This window comes from Pterocles gutturalis, unplaced genomic scaffold (genome assembly GCF_000699245.1).
Source record: "Pterocles gutturalis isolate BGI_N339 unplaced genomic scaffold, ASM69924v1 scaffold29701, whole genome shotgun sequence".
NCBI lineage: Eukaryota > Metazoa > Chordata > Aves > Pterocliformes > Pteroclidae > Pterocles > Pterocles gutturalis.
The window spans coordinates 5,813-24,038 of record NW_010098768.1 but is presented as its reverse complement, the minus strand read 5'-3'; the positions used below and the strand labels follow the sequence as shown (position 1 = coordinate 24,038).

The window sequence follows — 18,226 nt, the reverse complement described above, 5'->3', positions numbered from 1 at the left end:
AGAGCTGCGTGCCGTGAAGCTGAATAGCCACATGGCAAATAACTCTGCTTTCTCCTGGTGACCAAGGGCACACACACTAGAGTCGCTTTTTCCGTGGGAAGCAGGACATTGAGCCATGGTGCTAGGTTGAACACAAGATGGTGGTGCTAAAATATTATCAATGAATAAACACTCTTGGCAGTTTTTAATCCTTAGAGTCCCAATAGGTAAATAAGTATAATTTTCCTTCAGTAGACAAGAAAAGAAAGCACAGAACATTGGACCAATTTACCCACTAAAACTCTGATACTTGGTGGCAGATCTAGCAATGAAACAGAGATCCCTTACTCATTTCTGTGTCATGTGCTGCAGGCTTGGAATCAGTAATGAAGCTACTAGAGAAGTAGAGAACTTATATAGAGCATTACTGATAAAAGCAGTTAAGCAAATGTATAAAGTAAATAAATACTGTTCTACTCAAAAAACAGAGAAGAAGAAAGGAAACCATTACCTTCCCGAAGCAGAAGCGCCTGCTCCACTTTGCTGTTGGGTACGGCAAGATCCAGGGCACATTTGAATTCAGCATTTCTGCATTTCGGGTTAGCACCATAGTCTATCAGCAAGACGACTACCTCCACGCTGGATTTCCTTGCTGCTGCATGGAGGGGGGTGTCTAGTCTCTTCCCCATGTTAACGTTGGCTCCTTGAGTGAACAAGAGTGCATGGTTAGATCTGGAAGGCAGCAGGAACTGTCTGAACCCACATCACACAGGCTGGTTTCCACCATTAGCCTCAAGAAATGAGGATGGATGGCACACAGGCCTCCCTCATTTCTCTCAAAAGCAGCAGTGCAAAACTCAGCAGGTCAAACACCTGCTGTATAAAATGTCCTCTGAGGCACTGAACCCTGTCTGCGATGGACAGAACTGAGCAGCTTCACCTTCAACCCAATAGATGTTCAAAGCCTCCCATATGGTCTGTAAATTTTATTATAACATGAAATCTAACATAGATTATGTTAATTTAATTACAGGGGGAAAAAGACCCTTTAGGTATTTCATTGTAATAACTCTGGGACCACAGCAAGTAAAGTGCTTGCCCTGGGCTCTCCGGGCACAGCAGAGCCACACTTCTAGCAGGTGTAAATTAGCTAATGTACACTGACAGCAAAAATTTATGCTAGCTCATAGGCTATTCCTGGACCTGCAGTGATTATTCTTTCAAGCAGGTTTACTGCTGTTGTCATCATCCACTGAGAAGTGGGTGAAGTTAATGCCTAGCATGGCAGTTTATCATAATCAAGAGTTGATTTTGGTCACTAATATTAGCCAGCACTGTGCTTCCTCATACCATTCTAGAAAACTATTTTATTTTCACACTTGAGACAGTCTCAGGGAGGTCTCTGTAATTCGGGCTTTTCTTACTGAGGAAGTCATAAATTCTTCACGAATGCAGGTGAAATTTTCAAGAGTCTGAAACAAGTCTCATAGACTCAGGCTGCCCAAATAACTCTTGTGGAAATAACCCACGATGTTTGCTGTGGAGAGGCAGCCCAGAGAAAACAGCAGTGCTGGCTTACACCACCACAGCTTTCCCCTGGTTCCTTTTCTGGGCATACCTAGCTCCAAAAGCTTCTTGACACAGTCTGTCCTCTGGTACGTGCAAGCCACGTAAAGCAGGGTCCCATGCTGTAGGTCTTCTTGGTCAATGTCAACCCCATGGGCAAGAAGGATCTCCATGCACTCCCTGTGACCTGTGGAGAGAGGAGCCATCACTGAAGTGCTGCAGAGCCATATACACCCAGACACAGTCAATGAGGCAAAAGAGCTGGGAATAAGCCAAGCCTATTTACCCATACCAGTACAGACAAGGGTGGCTTTTTTTGGAAAAATATTTTAACATCTATAAAAGATGCATTCCTCACTTAGTTATTGTTAGCTTCACTCATAGCCTGAACATTACCTCTCTTGACTGCTTCATGAATGGGCGAAGGAAGGTGGTTCCTGAGCTGCGGCTTGGCTCCAAATTCGAGCAGCATGTTGACACAGGCCACGCTGCCACTGCAGCAGGCGTTAAACAGAGGAGTGATCCCATCGATGGTGACTGCATTGACCTGGAACAGCAAGATACACTCAGGATAATCCGATTTAAGAGGAACTCCCTTGCAGCGTGCCTCATGTGCACACCAGAAATGCACCAGAAAAAGACACCTGTCTTGTTTAATTTCAGAATTGATTAACAACTTTCAGAGTTATATGTTGTGGCACAACATATATAACATTCTCCTTTGAGGTCTGCCCTCTTTCCCGGATAGCTAGTGCCATGAGACAGCAACACTGACTGCTATGAATGATCCTCCTAGAGTTGCTCAGAAAATGCAGATTTTAATTTTCTTTTACGTGGAGAACTTGAGTATCTTCATGACCATCTAGTTTGCACCAACCCAAAGCCAGAATATGCTCAGATGAAAATGGCTTTGCTTTTTATATGAAAGCATTTACTTCATGTTTAACACTTTCATCTGGAAACACATTTCCAGCAAAATAAATTTTCATGGAAACAGTCTTAATCCTGAACAGAAAAGAAGCTTGAAAGAGTTTGTTCACATGCATGGGGGGCAGGGGGAAGGGGGTGTAAGAGAGGAAGAATTTCCTTCCTCCACTACCAGTGTAAAGACCTGGCAAGAACCAGCATCCGTCATTCTTCTCTGGGCCAGTGCAGTCCCTGGCTTGTGTTGCGCCCAGTGCTATAGCTCCTACATTTCACTACGTAGCCAGTCTTCAGAGGCAATTTGTGCGGCAAATCTGCATGTCTTTAATTCTGTGGCACACTGGAGAAAAGTAATGGATTAGGCAAGCATGTGGCAATTTGTGCAGTTTCCTAATCAGGGAAAAGAGGAAAGAGATGGGAGTGGAAGGGCTGGAGAAGTCCTGGGCCACCAGAGTCAAAGTCAGAGGACTTTGCTATCAGTGCAAGCACAGGAGCTGCATCGCAAAGGGGTCGGATCACTAGGGTAGAAATACCTTAGCTCACTCAATCTAACTAGCAAGATATTTTGCCTTTAAAGCAGAGAAAGGCAGTGATGTCTAAGAACCTATTGGTTTATTCTGGGTAATTCAGCAGCGGACCGTCTGCAGTTGATACCTTCCTAGATATCATTTGTGCTTGTTCATTTGAACTACTGACTTGTTTACAATGCTGTATGAGTTAATTTCTTTTCCCTCAAGGTTCTTTGCCCACAATTACAAGCCAGTTCTCGCCATTTCCAGTGTTTTCAGTCTTGCAGTCTTCAGCAGCTGCCAACCGCGCAGCAGCCTGTGCGAGGCCATGTTCTCCCACATCAATCTGCACTTGCAGATAAGGCAGGAGGAGGAGGCAGCCCGTGCTCCTTGGTACCTCCTCTGCTTGCTCACTTTCATGGAAAACCAGCAGGAACAGGCCTGGCTGGAAAATAATGATGACAGTGCCAGGAGGCTGGCAAGCCGGCATGGTATTGGGAGCTACCAGGTACAACAGCACGAGGGACATCCATCTGCTCATATTCTGGAGCCAAAAAATCCAGCTTGATCTTCCTGAAATTCCAAGGCTCTAACTAAGACTGTTACAACAGCATCATCACTACAGATCCCAGCCTATTCCTTGATCTTCCTCTCCTCCTCCTGATTGCTGAGCTAAACTATCCCTTATCCTGCACACCTTCTAAAACAGCAAAAGGAAAGAAATAGATATGCTTTGGGGGTATCTATATTTCAGATTACATGCTGCAGCCCAGCACTGCCCTCCACCTCCCCCCAGTCTCATCAGGCAGATGTGGCTGGAGTTGCTGGAGACACTGGGAGTCTATCAGCATAATTTCACAACAGGGACAGCAATTCAGGCAAGCTGATAACCAAGGGTAAGCAGGGAGATAAGTGAGGAATAAAAATTACTTCCTTGCTTTCCCTCTCTACAGGCCGTTGCTTTAACTGGTAAAAGAGGAAAGAACAGTAAGACAGCTGTTGTGGAATAAATGGTTTCGTAAAAAAGGGAAATAAAGAAGAGTACAGCAATAAAGGAGAGCAGCAGAAGAGCACATTTTCTCCCACAAATTAGACCACAACCTGTTGACTTTATAAACAGAGAGCAGGGGAAAAGCAAAAACCAAAAACCACAGAAGCTATACATTATACCAGTAACAGGCTGATTTTTTAGGAAAGCAACAAGTAGTACAGAGATTATTTCTCTGAGTTATAAAAAGGCAATGTCTTTGATTTACCAAAATCAAGTAAAACTGAACAAAAAGGGATTTTTCTTCCCTCTTTTTAAGGGATTGAAATTTGGCATACAGTTTAGGAAGTTAACAAATGAATTTTCTTCTACCAAGGATAGCTTGATTGCCTCTTATGGTGTTGCTCAGTTTCTTGCTATATAAACTGTACTTGAAAGCCCAGCTGAATGAAATATATTCTTACATATTTCATCCATTCCTGTATCTCCATTTTTAATATGTATCCTAACTTAGGTCCAGCTGGGGAAAATGTTATTTTATTAGCAGATAAAATGTTCAATTGCTTCAAGCACATCTATTTTTACTTACGTGAGACTCCCAAACCTTCCCACAGGAAAATGAAGGCAATCCCAGTGATCATTATAGGGGAAAAAAAGGGATAAATCTTTTCCTTCAAGGCTATTTTCACCTAGGAGCTCTCATTCCTTTTCCATCAATCATGACTAAGTTTCACACACAGGGGGAAAACAAAACAGAACAACAGAGTGACCCAAGTAGCCACCAGGGGAAGGCAAATCATTACCCATGGAAACAGAGCGCTGTTTTATTTTTCCCCATTTCTGCCCAGGATGCTCCGGCCCACCCACAGCCTGGATTTGCCATGCAGGCAGTCCATCCAACATCCCCACTGATGCAGGGACCATCCATGTTCCAGGCTCCCACATCCCTGCCAGCATCCTCAGGACTCACCTGTGCACCATTCTCCAGCAGCACCTTGGCGCAGGCGACGTGGCCACCCAGGCAGGCCTCGTGGAGAGCTGACACACGGTCCGTTGTCACCAGGTTCACGTCGAAACCCTGCAACGCAGGGCAGGGGGCTTGAGGGGAAAGCCCTGCCAGAACTAGGCAGTTCCCCCGGGGCTGTCATGGGTGCAAAGGGCATTCAGACCCCAGGTGCATGTCCAGGGAGGGTGCATGGGTTGGATTAATGCTGTTCAGTGCTTCGGTGCTCATCCCCAAAAACGGCAGCTGGCGATGGGGTTAAAGAAGAAGCAAGGGCGAGCCATGGCTCCTGTTTCTAGTTCTTTACAATAGGCAGTCAATTGCAGGAAAGACATTGCATTTCTTTAGCTTATAAGGGTGCTGTTAACTTCCCTATTAAGTCCAGCATCAGGAGCTACAGCTCATGAGATTCACCTCCCCAAGTGGTGGCCTCTGGCACAGGTACCAGCAGCTTGGCTGGAGCCCTTGGCTACGTCAGTGGGGAGAAACAGGCTCCCCTAGGTCATGATTCATCCCATGCTAAACCTGCTGTTTCTAGTCAGCCAGATGAATTGTGTCCCAAAAATACTGCCACTAAGTATATGGGGTGCCTCACTCAGAGGTGGTAAGTATCTGGTAAATCCTCATGATAGATAAGACAAATCCCACCCATGAATAATTTCCTCTTATTTGACCACCCAGGAAATGCTTTACACTGGAAGGAAAGAAATGTTATTTACAGATGCCTTATTACAGGTATTAGCCTAAATGACTCTTACATCTGTTCCTGTGCAAACAGAAACCAGACATATTCACAAAGGGGAAAACAATTGTCATCTGCATTTTCCCCAGAATGTAGGTAAATCTCCTGGTAATTAATATTTCACAGCCATGTGAGAGAACAGGCCTGGAAGTAGCTCCATGTTCCGCTTGATGTCTGGTGTTTTGTAACACAGTTGGTCTCTACCTGATGTGCTGTAAACTCGGCAGCTCACAAGATGGCAGCAATGTACTTTTTGGTAGGCAGGAGCAAGTGCAATGGGCAGAAGTCTCTGGGAGCAATGCAACACTGTAAAAGTCACCAGTCCCCATGCAATGAGCATTAAAAGCAACCACTGTAACCACTTCAAGGCAAATTCCATGATAGAAAAACAATCGGTTTTCAGTTACGTGAAAGCATTATTAATGTAAAAGCTGTTGCTAAAATTTCGTGTACATTACGTCAGGGGAATAGATAAAACCTTGAAAAAAACGTTGAGATTATTCCATTTTCTAATTGTATAGATGTTTCATACTTAATCATAATGTCTTCTAGACAGTCCTGATAAGAAGAGGAGACCTGTTCCCAACCACTATTCAGATAAAGATATTTAAAAAACAAAACTCAGTCGCTGCAAGTGAAAGAACAAGTATTGATGTCTCAGGCAAAACAGCAACCTCTTCCATCACAAAATTGAGATGGAGTTGTAGATCTTACTATAGCTGTTTGCCAAATACTGCTCTTGTTAAATTTTGGTTTCAGATGGTTATAGTCTTCACAATTCACTGAAAAAAATCAAACTCTTATTTCGGTGCTGGAAGAGGCATTGATAAGTTCTTGAGCTCTTTTAAAACTCCAGAGTTCCACCATCCCCTTATGTCCAGGCATCCCTGGGGAGCAGAAGCCACACTGGCTTTCCTGAAAGCTTTGGTCCTACAGCAGAGATTTATGAGTGTTCCACATATGCTCTAAAGTACAGCTCCATATTTAATTTTAGGCAATGAGCAATGATTATGCTGTTCCATGCTATCAAGCAACGGTGAATCAGCTCCAATTCACTCTCTACAGACATTGCTGCCCTGATCTCTTTTCATCAGCAAGGACCCTCATCCTTCACTCCCAAAATTAAATGTCTTTGGGAGAAGAAGAAAGGGTGGATTAGTTAAATTATTTATAACCACAGCACCCGGTGCTTCTCCAGTGTATAACCATGATCAGTGTATAACCAAGGCATCCTGTGTACAACCACAACACCGGGTGCCCCTCACCAATAAAATGGTGTAAGGTCTGCATAAATGGAGATAGAGGGGGTCAGAAAAACAGCAAAGCCCTGAATGAATGAGCCCTCTTCCTCATTAACTCTAACCTCCATCACTTCCTTTTCCATAAAATCATTTGGTATCAGCAGGTGAAGAAAAGGAAGATCAGGAAATAGGAGGAAGAAAAGTGGCCATAAACAGCAACTTCTTTTAGCTGCAGCCATGCCTCTGCCTGGAGCAGAGGCTTTCACACTGGCAGCTCCACTCCTTGAGGACATTGTCCATTTGAGCTGTGGCTTCACTGGTAAAAATTATTTACCTTGAATATAAAAAGCCTGATGGCCAAAGCCACAGGCCTTACACTCGGGGAATTAATGTCCCTACAGCTGTCTTGGCTGGGTGTGGGGGCAGTTGCTCATTTGTGCCGGATGAGGGCCCTGAGTTTAAGTGACAGGGATAAGGAAAGAGGCTTGGCAAAGCACGAAGAACCATAACCTGTCCCTTTGCAGCTGCTCATGCTCATATCCAGCTTGTTGGCCTTTCCAGGATATTCTTTCCTTCTCTCTTTCTTTTGCCTGAACTCTTGATTTCATTTAGAGTAGAGGGTTTCAAGCTGACAGCACTCTCTTTAGTAAGATCATGCTTGCTGTTTTATAAAGCGAGACTTACTTTTACAGTTTTCTACTGATTTTTTGAAATAGCTGATGATACATGTATATATATATGTATAGTCCCTATTCTCAAGGCCAGTTTTCATGGTTTATCATTGAAAAAGAGCCCAAGGATCATACAGCAAGCTACAAACTGTAACAGTCTTTGTCCTGGGCTTGTCTCCAGCATCCTAACTAAGCAAACTAATACATGCCCAAAGGTGTGCATGTGAATATATTGTTTATACAACTCCATTTCTTATGCCCTGCTCCAGTCTATTATCAGCTCACCAACTCACAGATGCAATTCAACAGAAACTACACTGCTTCCCAACCTTTTCTTTACCTGTGGGCTTTTACCTGTGGGCTTTTACCTGTGCAATCAAGGTTTTTAAAGACAGGAGGCGTCCTTGGAAGGCAGCATCATGAAGAGGGGATCGGTCTGCCCAGCTGCCTGAAACAGCAAATGCGTAAAAGTTAATTCAGGTCAGCAGCAAAAGCAGATCCTGGGAGGACAGGGGAAAAACAGCTGCATGTAAATGCAGACCAGGACCGAAATCAACATGGGGTCAGCAGTGAAACCATTTGATAAATAGATTTCAGCAGAGCAGCTGAGGGCTCAGCACTCCTGAGAAAACTGGCCACTCGCTAAAGACCTAAACAAGAGTTTACTGGCAGAACTTTTAAAAACAGCTAAAAACATGCTTCAGAAAAAGACCACAAGTTTAGTGCTGCTGGGACTCACCCAGGGACTTCAGAGCCCTGTAATTCTCCTATTCAAAACTGTATCAGCCTCCATCGTTCCTATGGAGGAAGCTTTTGTCACAAGTCATATTCCAGCTTCTCTTGCACTTCTTTAAGAGATTCATAGGATGACTTGTCGATCAAATTAATTCTGGCAGGTCCCTGGCAGTTTTATTTCCTGGGCTGACAATTTCATGAATAATATCCTCCGGCTCAGACTACCAGGTAACAGTTTTCATCCTCCTCCTCACTGGAAGGTTTCAGAAAAGACATGGAAAAATAAATTCTGCCTGAGGCTTTACTTTTCTTCCTTAATCATTCTGAGTTGTTGAACTGTTCAGACTCCTTCATGTAGGCTAGCTTGCCCTTTTTCTTATCTTAATCTATTCATGTGCCAAGAAAAAAAAATCCTTAGCCTAGCTACCACCTACAGGCATAGTCAGTCAGCCAAGGTTAAATCCCTCCAAGTCAAATGGAGAGCAAATGGACTTGTCCTATATTAAAATTTGTAACCATACTGTGACACTGTGTGCAGTAAGTATTTCTCCAAAGGCCAGCTGCATTGACAGCACCACAGGACAGTGTTTGCATTCATGCTCTGTTGTACAGCAACCCCATGAGCACAGTATTTGAAACCCTTGTCCTGTTTAATTTTTTCAGCTACGCCACACACCAGAGAGAATGGAAAAGGAGATTTATCTCAATTTCAGGTGTTACCCGAGGCAGAGAGAAATCAATGAGAGGCACGGACACATCCCTCAGGACTTGAGGCCAAGGACGCAGCAGAGGTTTCAGCGTTGGCCAAGGGAGTCTGCTTTTGTTACCCAACAACCAGGATGCACTTCAACTCATGGGGTTACAGTTTTAACTATAGTTATTACTTTTGTTTCCATTTATTTAAGGAGCTGTTCCTGGGCTCCTAGGGCAGGAAGCTGTCATGGAAATACCGCCTGGCACAGTATACAACCAGGCTCCTAAGGACCAAGTAGGATGCACCAGGCAAAATGATGGAAACAGGAATCATTTTCCTGAAAACATCCAAAAAACCCACATCCCTTATCATGCTGGTGACTGATACAGGCAAGATCAGGTAAAAAAAAAAAAAAAAAAGACACTGCAAGTAACAAAACCCAAGGCCCTTACACAGCAGGAAGATTCATAAGTAGCTCAGACAACAGAGTTACAGTGCCTTTTTCAACCTTTTGTGCATATAGCATGTGCAAGTGCAGGTCACATGCATTTACAATGTGTGTATACGCACACACACGCCTCACCATGAAAACACATGCTGCTGCGTAGTTCCATGCTAGCCACAGCAACCTACCTCCCTGAAACATGTGGCAAATATAGTTCCCATATGGGGCACATCTTCCCTTCTCAGTTGTGAGTGACATGTCTGAAAATACTGTGTCTTTTAAAATTTCTACAGATTAATTAAGCAGCCCTGCTGCTGCTGCTGCTGCTGTGCTACTTCACTGCAAAGAGAAAAGGTTGTGAAGCTCCGCCTGTAGTCCAATATAGTGCCCCAGCAACAGCATCACATGATCTTATGTTTTGAAAGATTATCCTTAATGGCTTTTCACAAATGGCAACTTGCAGATAAAAATATGTTGCAGTCTGATAAACTTCAAGGCACCTTGATAAGAACCTGCATGAAGGAGAAACTGCCATTTGCCACATGTCTGACTACGTTTGCATGAAGGCACTTGGGAAAAAAAATGATAGTAATAAATGATTGGAATTATATTCAGGGGAATAACAAATAAGTTCTTAACCCATAGAGATACATGCCTGTGTATAAATGCTGTTTAAGAAATGCTTTGTCGTAGTATTTCTCTTCACCAGATCTTAACATCTCTGCTTCGGGTGGCCATCTCGCACCACCCATCTTCTACTCATGTGCACATGCCTGTTCGTGGCAGCACTATTCATCATGAAGAAAGTGCCCAACAAATGAGTCAAACAAAAATCAGTGATGTCACAACACTGATAAGAATCTTCAAATAGAAAAACGTGTCCTCATTAGTAGTAAATTTAAAATACTGTGTCACTTTAATTAATGGAATTACTGGGCATGCAAACGCCTGTCTATTCATTATTATGGCAGTGATGCGAAAGAGTAAAATCCCTTGGAAAAAACCCAACAAAAAAAATGACCTAATAAATAGCCTACTAGATACAATATATTCCCATGCTGCACATTTTTCAAAATAATTTTAGCTGCATTCATTTTTATAATCTGATTTAACAAAATAGGGGTTCTTGGCTTGATTCATAAAGTCATTAGTTATATATCCTCCTAGTATTTTCTTTCAGAAAATCAACATGCTAAACTCTTCCCTAAATATTCTCTGGCAGTAAAGCTAGCTATTTAGTAAAACCATCTGTAACCCCTGCTAAAGAATGCTTTGCTTCCAAGAACAAGCTTTTTATTTACCCTAGTGCCTTGAGCAAATGTTGTCCTTGTTCTAGCTGGGTAATAGTTGGAGTCTCATATTTTGCACACCTAAATCATGCCAACTCATACTGACACTGTAAAGACCCCAGAAATGGAAGGCACTTCAGGTTAAAACATTCACCCATGCATTGAGCAACAGATTCCTCATTTCCTGGCAACTCAGCAGTTCAGATCCTCAAGTAACAAAAATGTAGCAAATAGATATTTAAATGTTAGAGTGTCCATATTTTTACTTTACCTGGGACTATTCCATAGATTTCTTCTGCTATCCTGGCAGCCTCTTTTCTGTTGCCTTTGACAATGTAGAAATGGGTCAGCAGAGCCAAGGAAATCTTAATTAAAAGCTTGAAGCAAAACAAAGCAAAAATGGCAAAATAAATGTTAGTGAAAGCATGGAGTATAGAACTGCCCTCCATTTTGGTTTGCTCTTTGAATAGTTTCTCAGGTCAGCTAAGTTGCACCGGGCTATTCTTGGTATCGTATGTCATCTATTTTAAACCATCCAGAACCTGCTGTTCCTCAGTTACCAAAAATACATTCTGGTTTTATTTCATATGGGCTATTTGATACTAAATAACAATACCAAGGGTAAGATTGTTTGAATGCCCTATGCCACACAGGAAACAAACAGAAAATCCTTTCCAAACCCACATGCTTTGGAATAAATTCTCACATAGATGGTCTCCATACCAGCTGAAAATCTATACATACACATTATATTAGTTCTCTGATGTAGCAGTTCCATTTACAAAAGCTGCATAGGTAAAGTTGCAGAAATCATTCAGGAATACTGCAACAAGGGTACTTTTCTGTTTTCCAGTCTTGGTAAGAGGCCTTGCTGGTACTCAGACACAGAACAAAGGCAATCACATCAAAGAAAAGCATTACCATGAAAGAATCTGAAATAAAACCACATATTTTCAAAGCCACAGCTAAGAAGTCAAAGTTATTTTAGGAGGCAAAAAATATATTGAAGTGTGTAATCGGAAACACATGATAACATACTGGTGTTTTCCATCACTCAGGGATAATGGTGAATGGTGTCCACCAATATCCCTTGCAAACAGCATCTTACTGTTTTGAAAGAATGGAAGTATTTTTATGTTATCCATCATTGATTCAAAGGTGTAATATGTGAAACAGAAGAATCATAGAATCACAGAATCATCAAGGTTGGAAAAGACCTCAAGGATCATCAAGTCCAACAGTCAACCCACACCACCTAACTCACTAAACCATGTCCCTAAGCACCACATCTACACGTGTCTTGAACACCTCCAGGGATGGTGACTCCACCACTTCCCTGGGCAGCCTGTTCCAATGCCTGATCACTCTTTCAGCAAAGAAATTTTGTCTAATATCCAGCCTAAACCTCCCCTCGTGCAACTTGGAGGCCGTTTCCTCTTGTCCTATCACTTGTTACTTTAGAGAAGAGGCCAGCGCCCACCTCACTACACCCTCCTGTCAGGTAGTTGTAGAGAGTGATAAGGTCTCCTCTCAGCCTCCTCTTCTCTAGACTAAACAACCCCAGCTCCCTCAGCTGCTCCTCATAAGGCCTGTGCTCCAGGCCCTTCACCAGCTTCGTTGCCCTTCTCTGGACCTGCTCTTTAACTGCTCTTTTTAATTTGTGAAGGCGTATCACTTCCATAGAGAACAGAGAAATTTTTCTGCATGTAATTAATTGAAACTATATAGAATACCCCATTTCCTTTTCATTTAAACTTTTCTTGATTCCTATTTTCCTATATGCACAGCAGGAGGGAGATTTCTTTCTTTCTTTCTTTGAATCCCCTCCTTGCCCAGGTCCTCTTACCCTTCAATTTACATCTCTGTCAAGGGAAAGTGCAGGATGCCTCCCCTCTCTTAGAGATTCCAAGGAGATGGTGGATATGCAGAAGGAAATATTACAGCGAATTATTTCCCTGGACATTTTAGGTGCAATTTGTTTTGTTTTACAGCAATACAGCTTGCTCAGGACCTTGCTGTCTTCAGCACTCTGCCCCTCCAGGTGCACCAGGATTCTATATAAAATAGGTGTGAACAGACTGAAAAGAAAACACCCTGAGCTATTGTTTTATTTTTCAAGTGAAACAGTTTTTTCTAAAATTCTGAATTAAACAAGATATTACATCATTACCAAGAACTTAACACTTTACATAAATATTATGTATACTATTCATTACACAGTAATAGAATATGCCTGTAGAAACTACAACACCTATGAATCCAAAAGAGGAAAATTGCCTATTTTTAGTCATTTTAATACTGTTTGCCACAGGACAAGACAGTTGAAGACCCAGATTACATGGCAAGAGAAGTTCAGTTAAGGAATCAAAGAAAAACAGTTAAGTTTGCTCAACTGGGAAACAAAAAGGAGAAATCAGCAAACAAAGGTGGATCAAAAAAGGGGTGATCAGTTAGCCCTAGAAAAATAAGAGATAATGAAAACACCCCTCCTGAAGCCAGAGGAACAACAAATGTTGTAAAGAACAGACTATAGGATGCAGAGAAAAAGAACAGGAAAAAAAGACTCATTACAAAGAAAAGGTGACCCTAAATGATGGAGAAATCTTTCTCCTGCAGGATCTACAAAACTGGCACTCAATAGGACATAAGGAAGAAGGAACAGCACCTTTTAAGAGAAAGACCAGAAAAACAGTCTTTTGTTTGCAAAGGAGATCCATTGATCGTCTTTCACAATCAGCCTGCCAGAGAGTAGGTGGACTTGTACAAGCCCACAGCGCTCAGAAAAATACAAGAAACTGGAGACCAGGTGATTTCCACTGAAATTCTCTCATCCCCAAAGGAAGGTGAAATTCCAACAATACTGAAGAGCCCTCCAGCTGGTCTAAAAAGCCATGAGGTAGTTTGACCACTTGGAAGCAGTCAGAGGAATGCGACTTTTCCAGAAGAGCATAACAGCAAAATCACCCTCCTGGCTTCAGAACAAGACAACTGAAGATTTTTAGTTAAATTATGAAGTATTCAAGAAAAGTTTATGTTATCTCTTAGTCTGCTTTTAGTGTACAAGAACACTAGGAACCTGACTGCATCAGTGGGAAGACAGCTGAACAGCATGGTGGGAAGTATTAATACTGGTGAAGCTGATGGGAAGCAGTAGCAAGATCTGGTGTGATCTCTGAGAAATGTCTGGTAATTCTGAAACTAAAGGAAGGTGAGCAACATAATGTACGCATGAGAACAGACACAACACAACAGAAGAGCAATGGCAATGCAGAAACAGGAATCTCATCTTTCCTCCCTTGCTGTTCTGCATTTCAGTGAGAAATGTCAGATGTGACCTGAAGAATTTGGCAAGGAAATAAAGATTAGAGGGATCCCCTTCTCAAATTAAAAGAGGCATTGGTCTATTCTTACGCTAGACACTCTTTGAATTTCAGCACTGTATTTCTAATGTCTTTAGTTGAGAGTTTGAATATCAAATATATTTAATCAAGGTAAGACAACCGGGGGGAAAAAAAGGAGACAGAAACTATCTCAAAGGGAAGAGATCAGAACAAAGCTGTACGGACAGCCGAGCTACAAGTGACACTACTTCCCATACAAGCCTTGCCTCATTTGCATCTTTAGGTCAGTACACTTACAGCACCCCTCCTTTGAAAAAGTGATGTATATAGTGACTCCCTGCTTGCTCTGACACAAGCAACTGTGGGACTCATATCGCCTATCTGCACCACCTAAGGTCTGGTTATCTAAACTCCTGCTGCTGCCTGGGCAGGAAGACAGCAAATTCCAGCAGGCAATTAATTTCCCCGTCTGCCTCCAATGCCTGTGCTAGCAGGGGATGGCTCCTTCTCTAGCTGCATGCCGTCACTCACTCCTGATTAAACAACCAGCTTAAAGAACTACAGTGTGCTGAACAACCAGCTTACGCATGGTTAAAGTTCAATGAATCCTGCACAAATATAATCTCCAGAGTGACGTCAGTGTTGAAGCAAGTCAGAACCTGAAAACAATCCAATCTACCTGTTAAATTTACAGGAAAAATGCATAATTTCAGTACATGGTAAATTCAGATGTATAACCACATCTTGCTTTTAGTTTTCTTCCCTCAAAAAATACCCACCTTTTATCCAACTATGTCAGTGCTAAAGTAATGAGGAAAAACTGTGGAAGTCAATGTACTAGAGTGTCACAAAAGATGTACAGCATGTATGATGAGTGCAGTTTAATGATAGCAAATCAAAAATTTAAAATATTAAAATTTATTCTAAAAAAGTCTGTAAAACCATTTTCTTTTGAGATTGACTTCTTATATTAATTTACATAAAGTCTGTATTTTACTGCAGCATCAAAAGACGCAATTCTACAATTATTTATAAGCTTAAGCATATATGAAAAAAGGGACTAATGAAGACAAATAAATATCAAAATGGGAAAAATAAGTTTATTTTTAAAAGATGCAGAAAAACTTGACCACAAAAATAAGTACATTACAATGTATTTACCTTCTTCCAGTCTATTCACATCCTCTAAAACACAATCTGAAGGATGAACCTTACACTCATAATTTACTTGATACTTGTTCTGGTTTAACATACAATTTGCAATTATCAACATGCTAACTGTCCTTTAATTCACAGTGTCTGCATATAATGTATTGGAAACAGCATTTTTCCTCATCCCTGTGGGATGGAATTTCATTGCAGATCAATGGTCCCTTCTTCAAAAGGGGGGAACCTTCTATAGAGAAGGTTTTGGAGTGTTCCCTGCTCCTCCATACAGGAGGCTCTGCTCTGAGCAATACATCACTCCGTATCAGTCTCTATTTGGTAACATTTCCTTAGTATTTCACAATGGTCAGATGTTACCTACAAACACAACTGAAACATTTTAGATTTCTTAAATAGTTATTTTATTAATTTCTAAACACATTTTCATAAAATACACTTATTATCTGTGCTTGTTTTTATTATTGTGATTAGTTTATTTCAACTTTTCCCTTTTGCCTACTGATGCTTTTTAAAACGATAAATCATCCCTTACTTCACCGCCCAAGGCAGGGAAGTGAATCATTCCCGCAAAGAGTTACATGGAACACAAGTTGCATTACTTGAGAAACAGCATATTTGTAGTTAAACCAGTTATGGACTGAATTTACGTGGGAGCTTGTGCAGAATGTTTTTTAATCATCATCTTTCTCTTAAGAAGCCCAACCAGCAGTGATGAGAAGCAGAAGTATGGAGTATATTTCTGTACTTTCTAATTGCATGTTCTCACATATTAATGAAAAATATTAATTCTTTACGGAAAGGTAAATAAACTGTTAGATAAACTGCAAATTTGTCTTGTAAACAAGATTATAACAAGGTTTTATTATTTTATTCATAAGTACTCAACGTTCCACAAAGAAAAGAGAGGAGTATTTTGAATATTCTCACACCTCTGTTGAAAATTTGTTTGTAGATGTTGCAAGAAGCCCAAAAATAAATAAACCAGAATCAACAAAATATTATTAAAAATATATCTGTAATACTTCCTTGGAATCATAATCAGTATTTTAAAAAAGTTATCAACTTGAATGTTATTAAAAAAAAGTAACTTTGAAAAGAAAAATGTTACCGCAATTCCAACCATGTATCCATAATCTGTACAGCACCATTTTAGCTGACCTCCACTTTTAATGTAGAGTTTGAAATTTTTAAATTGTAATACAATGCATATTGTATGTTAATTATCAAAGGCTAAAAATTCTAGTAAAAGAAAATAGACTTTGTATATGGCATTTATTTCAAATTACCTTTCTGTGTTTCATGAAAATATATTCAATTAAATTCTAAAAGGTCAGATGTTAGCGTAACTACATCTCTATGCAAACAAGATGGTACTGACAGAAGTTGTCTTTTAAATACTGCCTTTCAAGGGTCTGAAAGCAGTATTTTCATATTGCACAGTTTTAATATTAATACAGTGGCAAACATTACATAATACTCAGTCATAAAATCATAAGATTTTTAGTCTTCAGTGATGCTTGAAAAAGAAATTAACCCAGTGCATTAGGCAGGACAGAGTTTTAGTGGTGGCTGACATAAATGAGATAGATGCCTCCTCTCACACATTCGTATATGGTGCTACCTATTATTTCAGGTATAGATTACTCAGGACTCCTAACAGATGCAAGGAGCCACTTTCCTTTTTTTTTTTTTTTTTTTTCTTTTGTTCACACTATGAAAAGCATACCTATTGCTTATTTCCATATAAATGATACCTTGTCAAGATTTCATGTACAGAACCTATCTGACAGTGTCTCTGATATGCTCTAGGCAAAATCACGCACATGGAACACTGCTCCTCCCAGAGATTAACAGAAATGCCATTTTGGTCATAAGTAAGGCAAAGGAAAAATAAAAATGAAAATTTAAAAAAAAAGGGGCGGAGTGGGAAAAGAGAGAGAGCGAGCAAGCACAATCATGCTTGTTAAGCCCTTCACAGATTTCTCTCCTGCATGCGTGCACATGTGTTACTTCACACTTTGGCATAGACTGCTGGAAGAGTTTTCAGGCCTGAGCTGTTTCTGAAGGCTCTATTATCTCTAAATAATGTAATTTCTTCACCTATGTACTTTTAAAAAATGCCAAAAGCTTTACATCACTTTCACATATATAAATGAACAGGACAAATTTAGCACCTCTGAAAATATCAAAAATTCATTACAGAGTTTTGATTTAGTAACACGACAATCCAGTTCTGACTAGGGAAGAATTTCAAAATAACACTATGCAGGCAAAACACTTTCACTGGGACACAACTGCTAAAACTAAGTCACTGAAATTTCCATGGTAATGGACTTCATGACTAATTTCAACTGTCATTTTCATCCTAGAAGAGAAAAGGTGTTTTTTGTTGGGTTTTTAATTAAAAATTTTTAAATAGGTCTCAAAATAAAAATCACTGTAAATATCAAGAATTAGCAGGGACTACTGTGAGGTAATACTTTTTGTGTTTTGCCACAAAATGCCACAAAAGTTCACAGTTACTTTCTGTAATATTCAAGTTGTCAAGAAAAATCTTGTATTTTTGTTTCAAAGGCTTTTGACACATACAAAACGCCACGTTCTCCTCCCAGCTTTAAGTGCAAAAGAGATGTCCATAAATTTCCATGAATCCAAAACATCATCCCAAATTGAGGTAGCACATTTAATCAAGTTTCTTTCCAAAAACTTCAGAAAGAAAATGGAGAATTTTAAGAGCAATGTCTCTACCAGCAAGCATTAAAACCTTTAGTGACTGATGGGTTCTTTCCTCTCCATTTGAGCATTTCAGGAGCGTGGAAGTTCTTCTTTAACTCTTTTTTTCCCCAAAAAATACTGTTTAGTCCATGCACCTTTAGGTCCTGTGGCATCTACTGCAACATCAATAATAGAATCTGGAGTCATCCACCTCAGG

General features: G+C 40.7%; 2 protein-coding genes across 2 annotated transcripts in view; both read right to left on the bottom strand.

Moving 5' to 3' along the window:
* Positions 1 to 490: 490 nt before the first annotated feature.
* ASB11 (ankyrin repeat and SOCS box containing 11, E3 ubiquitin protein ligase) lies at positions 491 to 11,235 on the bottom strand (the record flags this gene model as incomplete). The annotated part of the gene is made up of 6 exons (XM_010074069.1): positions 11,058 to 11,235; positions 7,992 to 8,071; positions 4,937 to 5,044; positions 1,942 to 2,092; positions 1,598 to 1,732; positions 491 to 682 (listed from the first exon to the last, which is right to left on the bottom strand). Coding segments are annotated over exons 1-6 (844 nt in total), but the record flags the coding sequence as incomplete, so codon positions are not given.
* Positions 11,236 to 18,099: 6,864 nt separating this feature from the next.
* The window catches only part of PIGA (phosphatidylinositol glycan anchor biosynthesis, class A), a gene marked incomplete at its 5' end in the record, with an annotated part of 5,934 nt that continues 5,807 nt past the window's right edge, over positions 18,100 to 18,226 (bottom strand). The window contains 1 exon segment of the mRNA XM_010074058.1: positions 18,100 to 18,226. This exon segment is cut by the window's right edge and continues 17 nt beyond it. Coding sequence (XP_010072360.1) covers positions 18,100 to 18,226 — 127 coding nt within the window.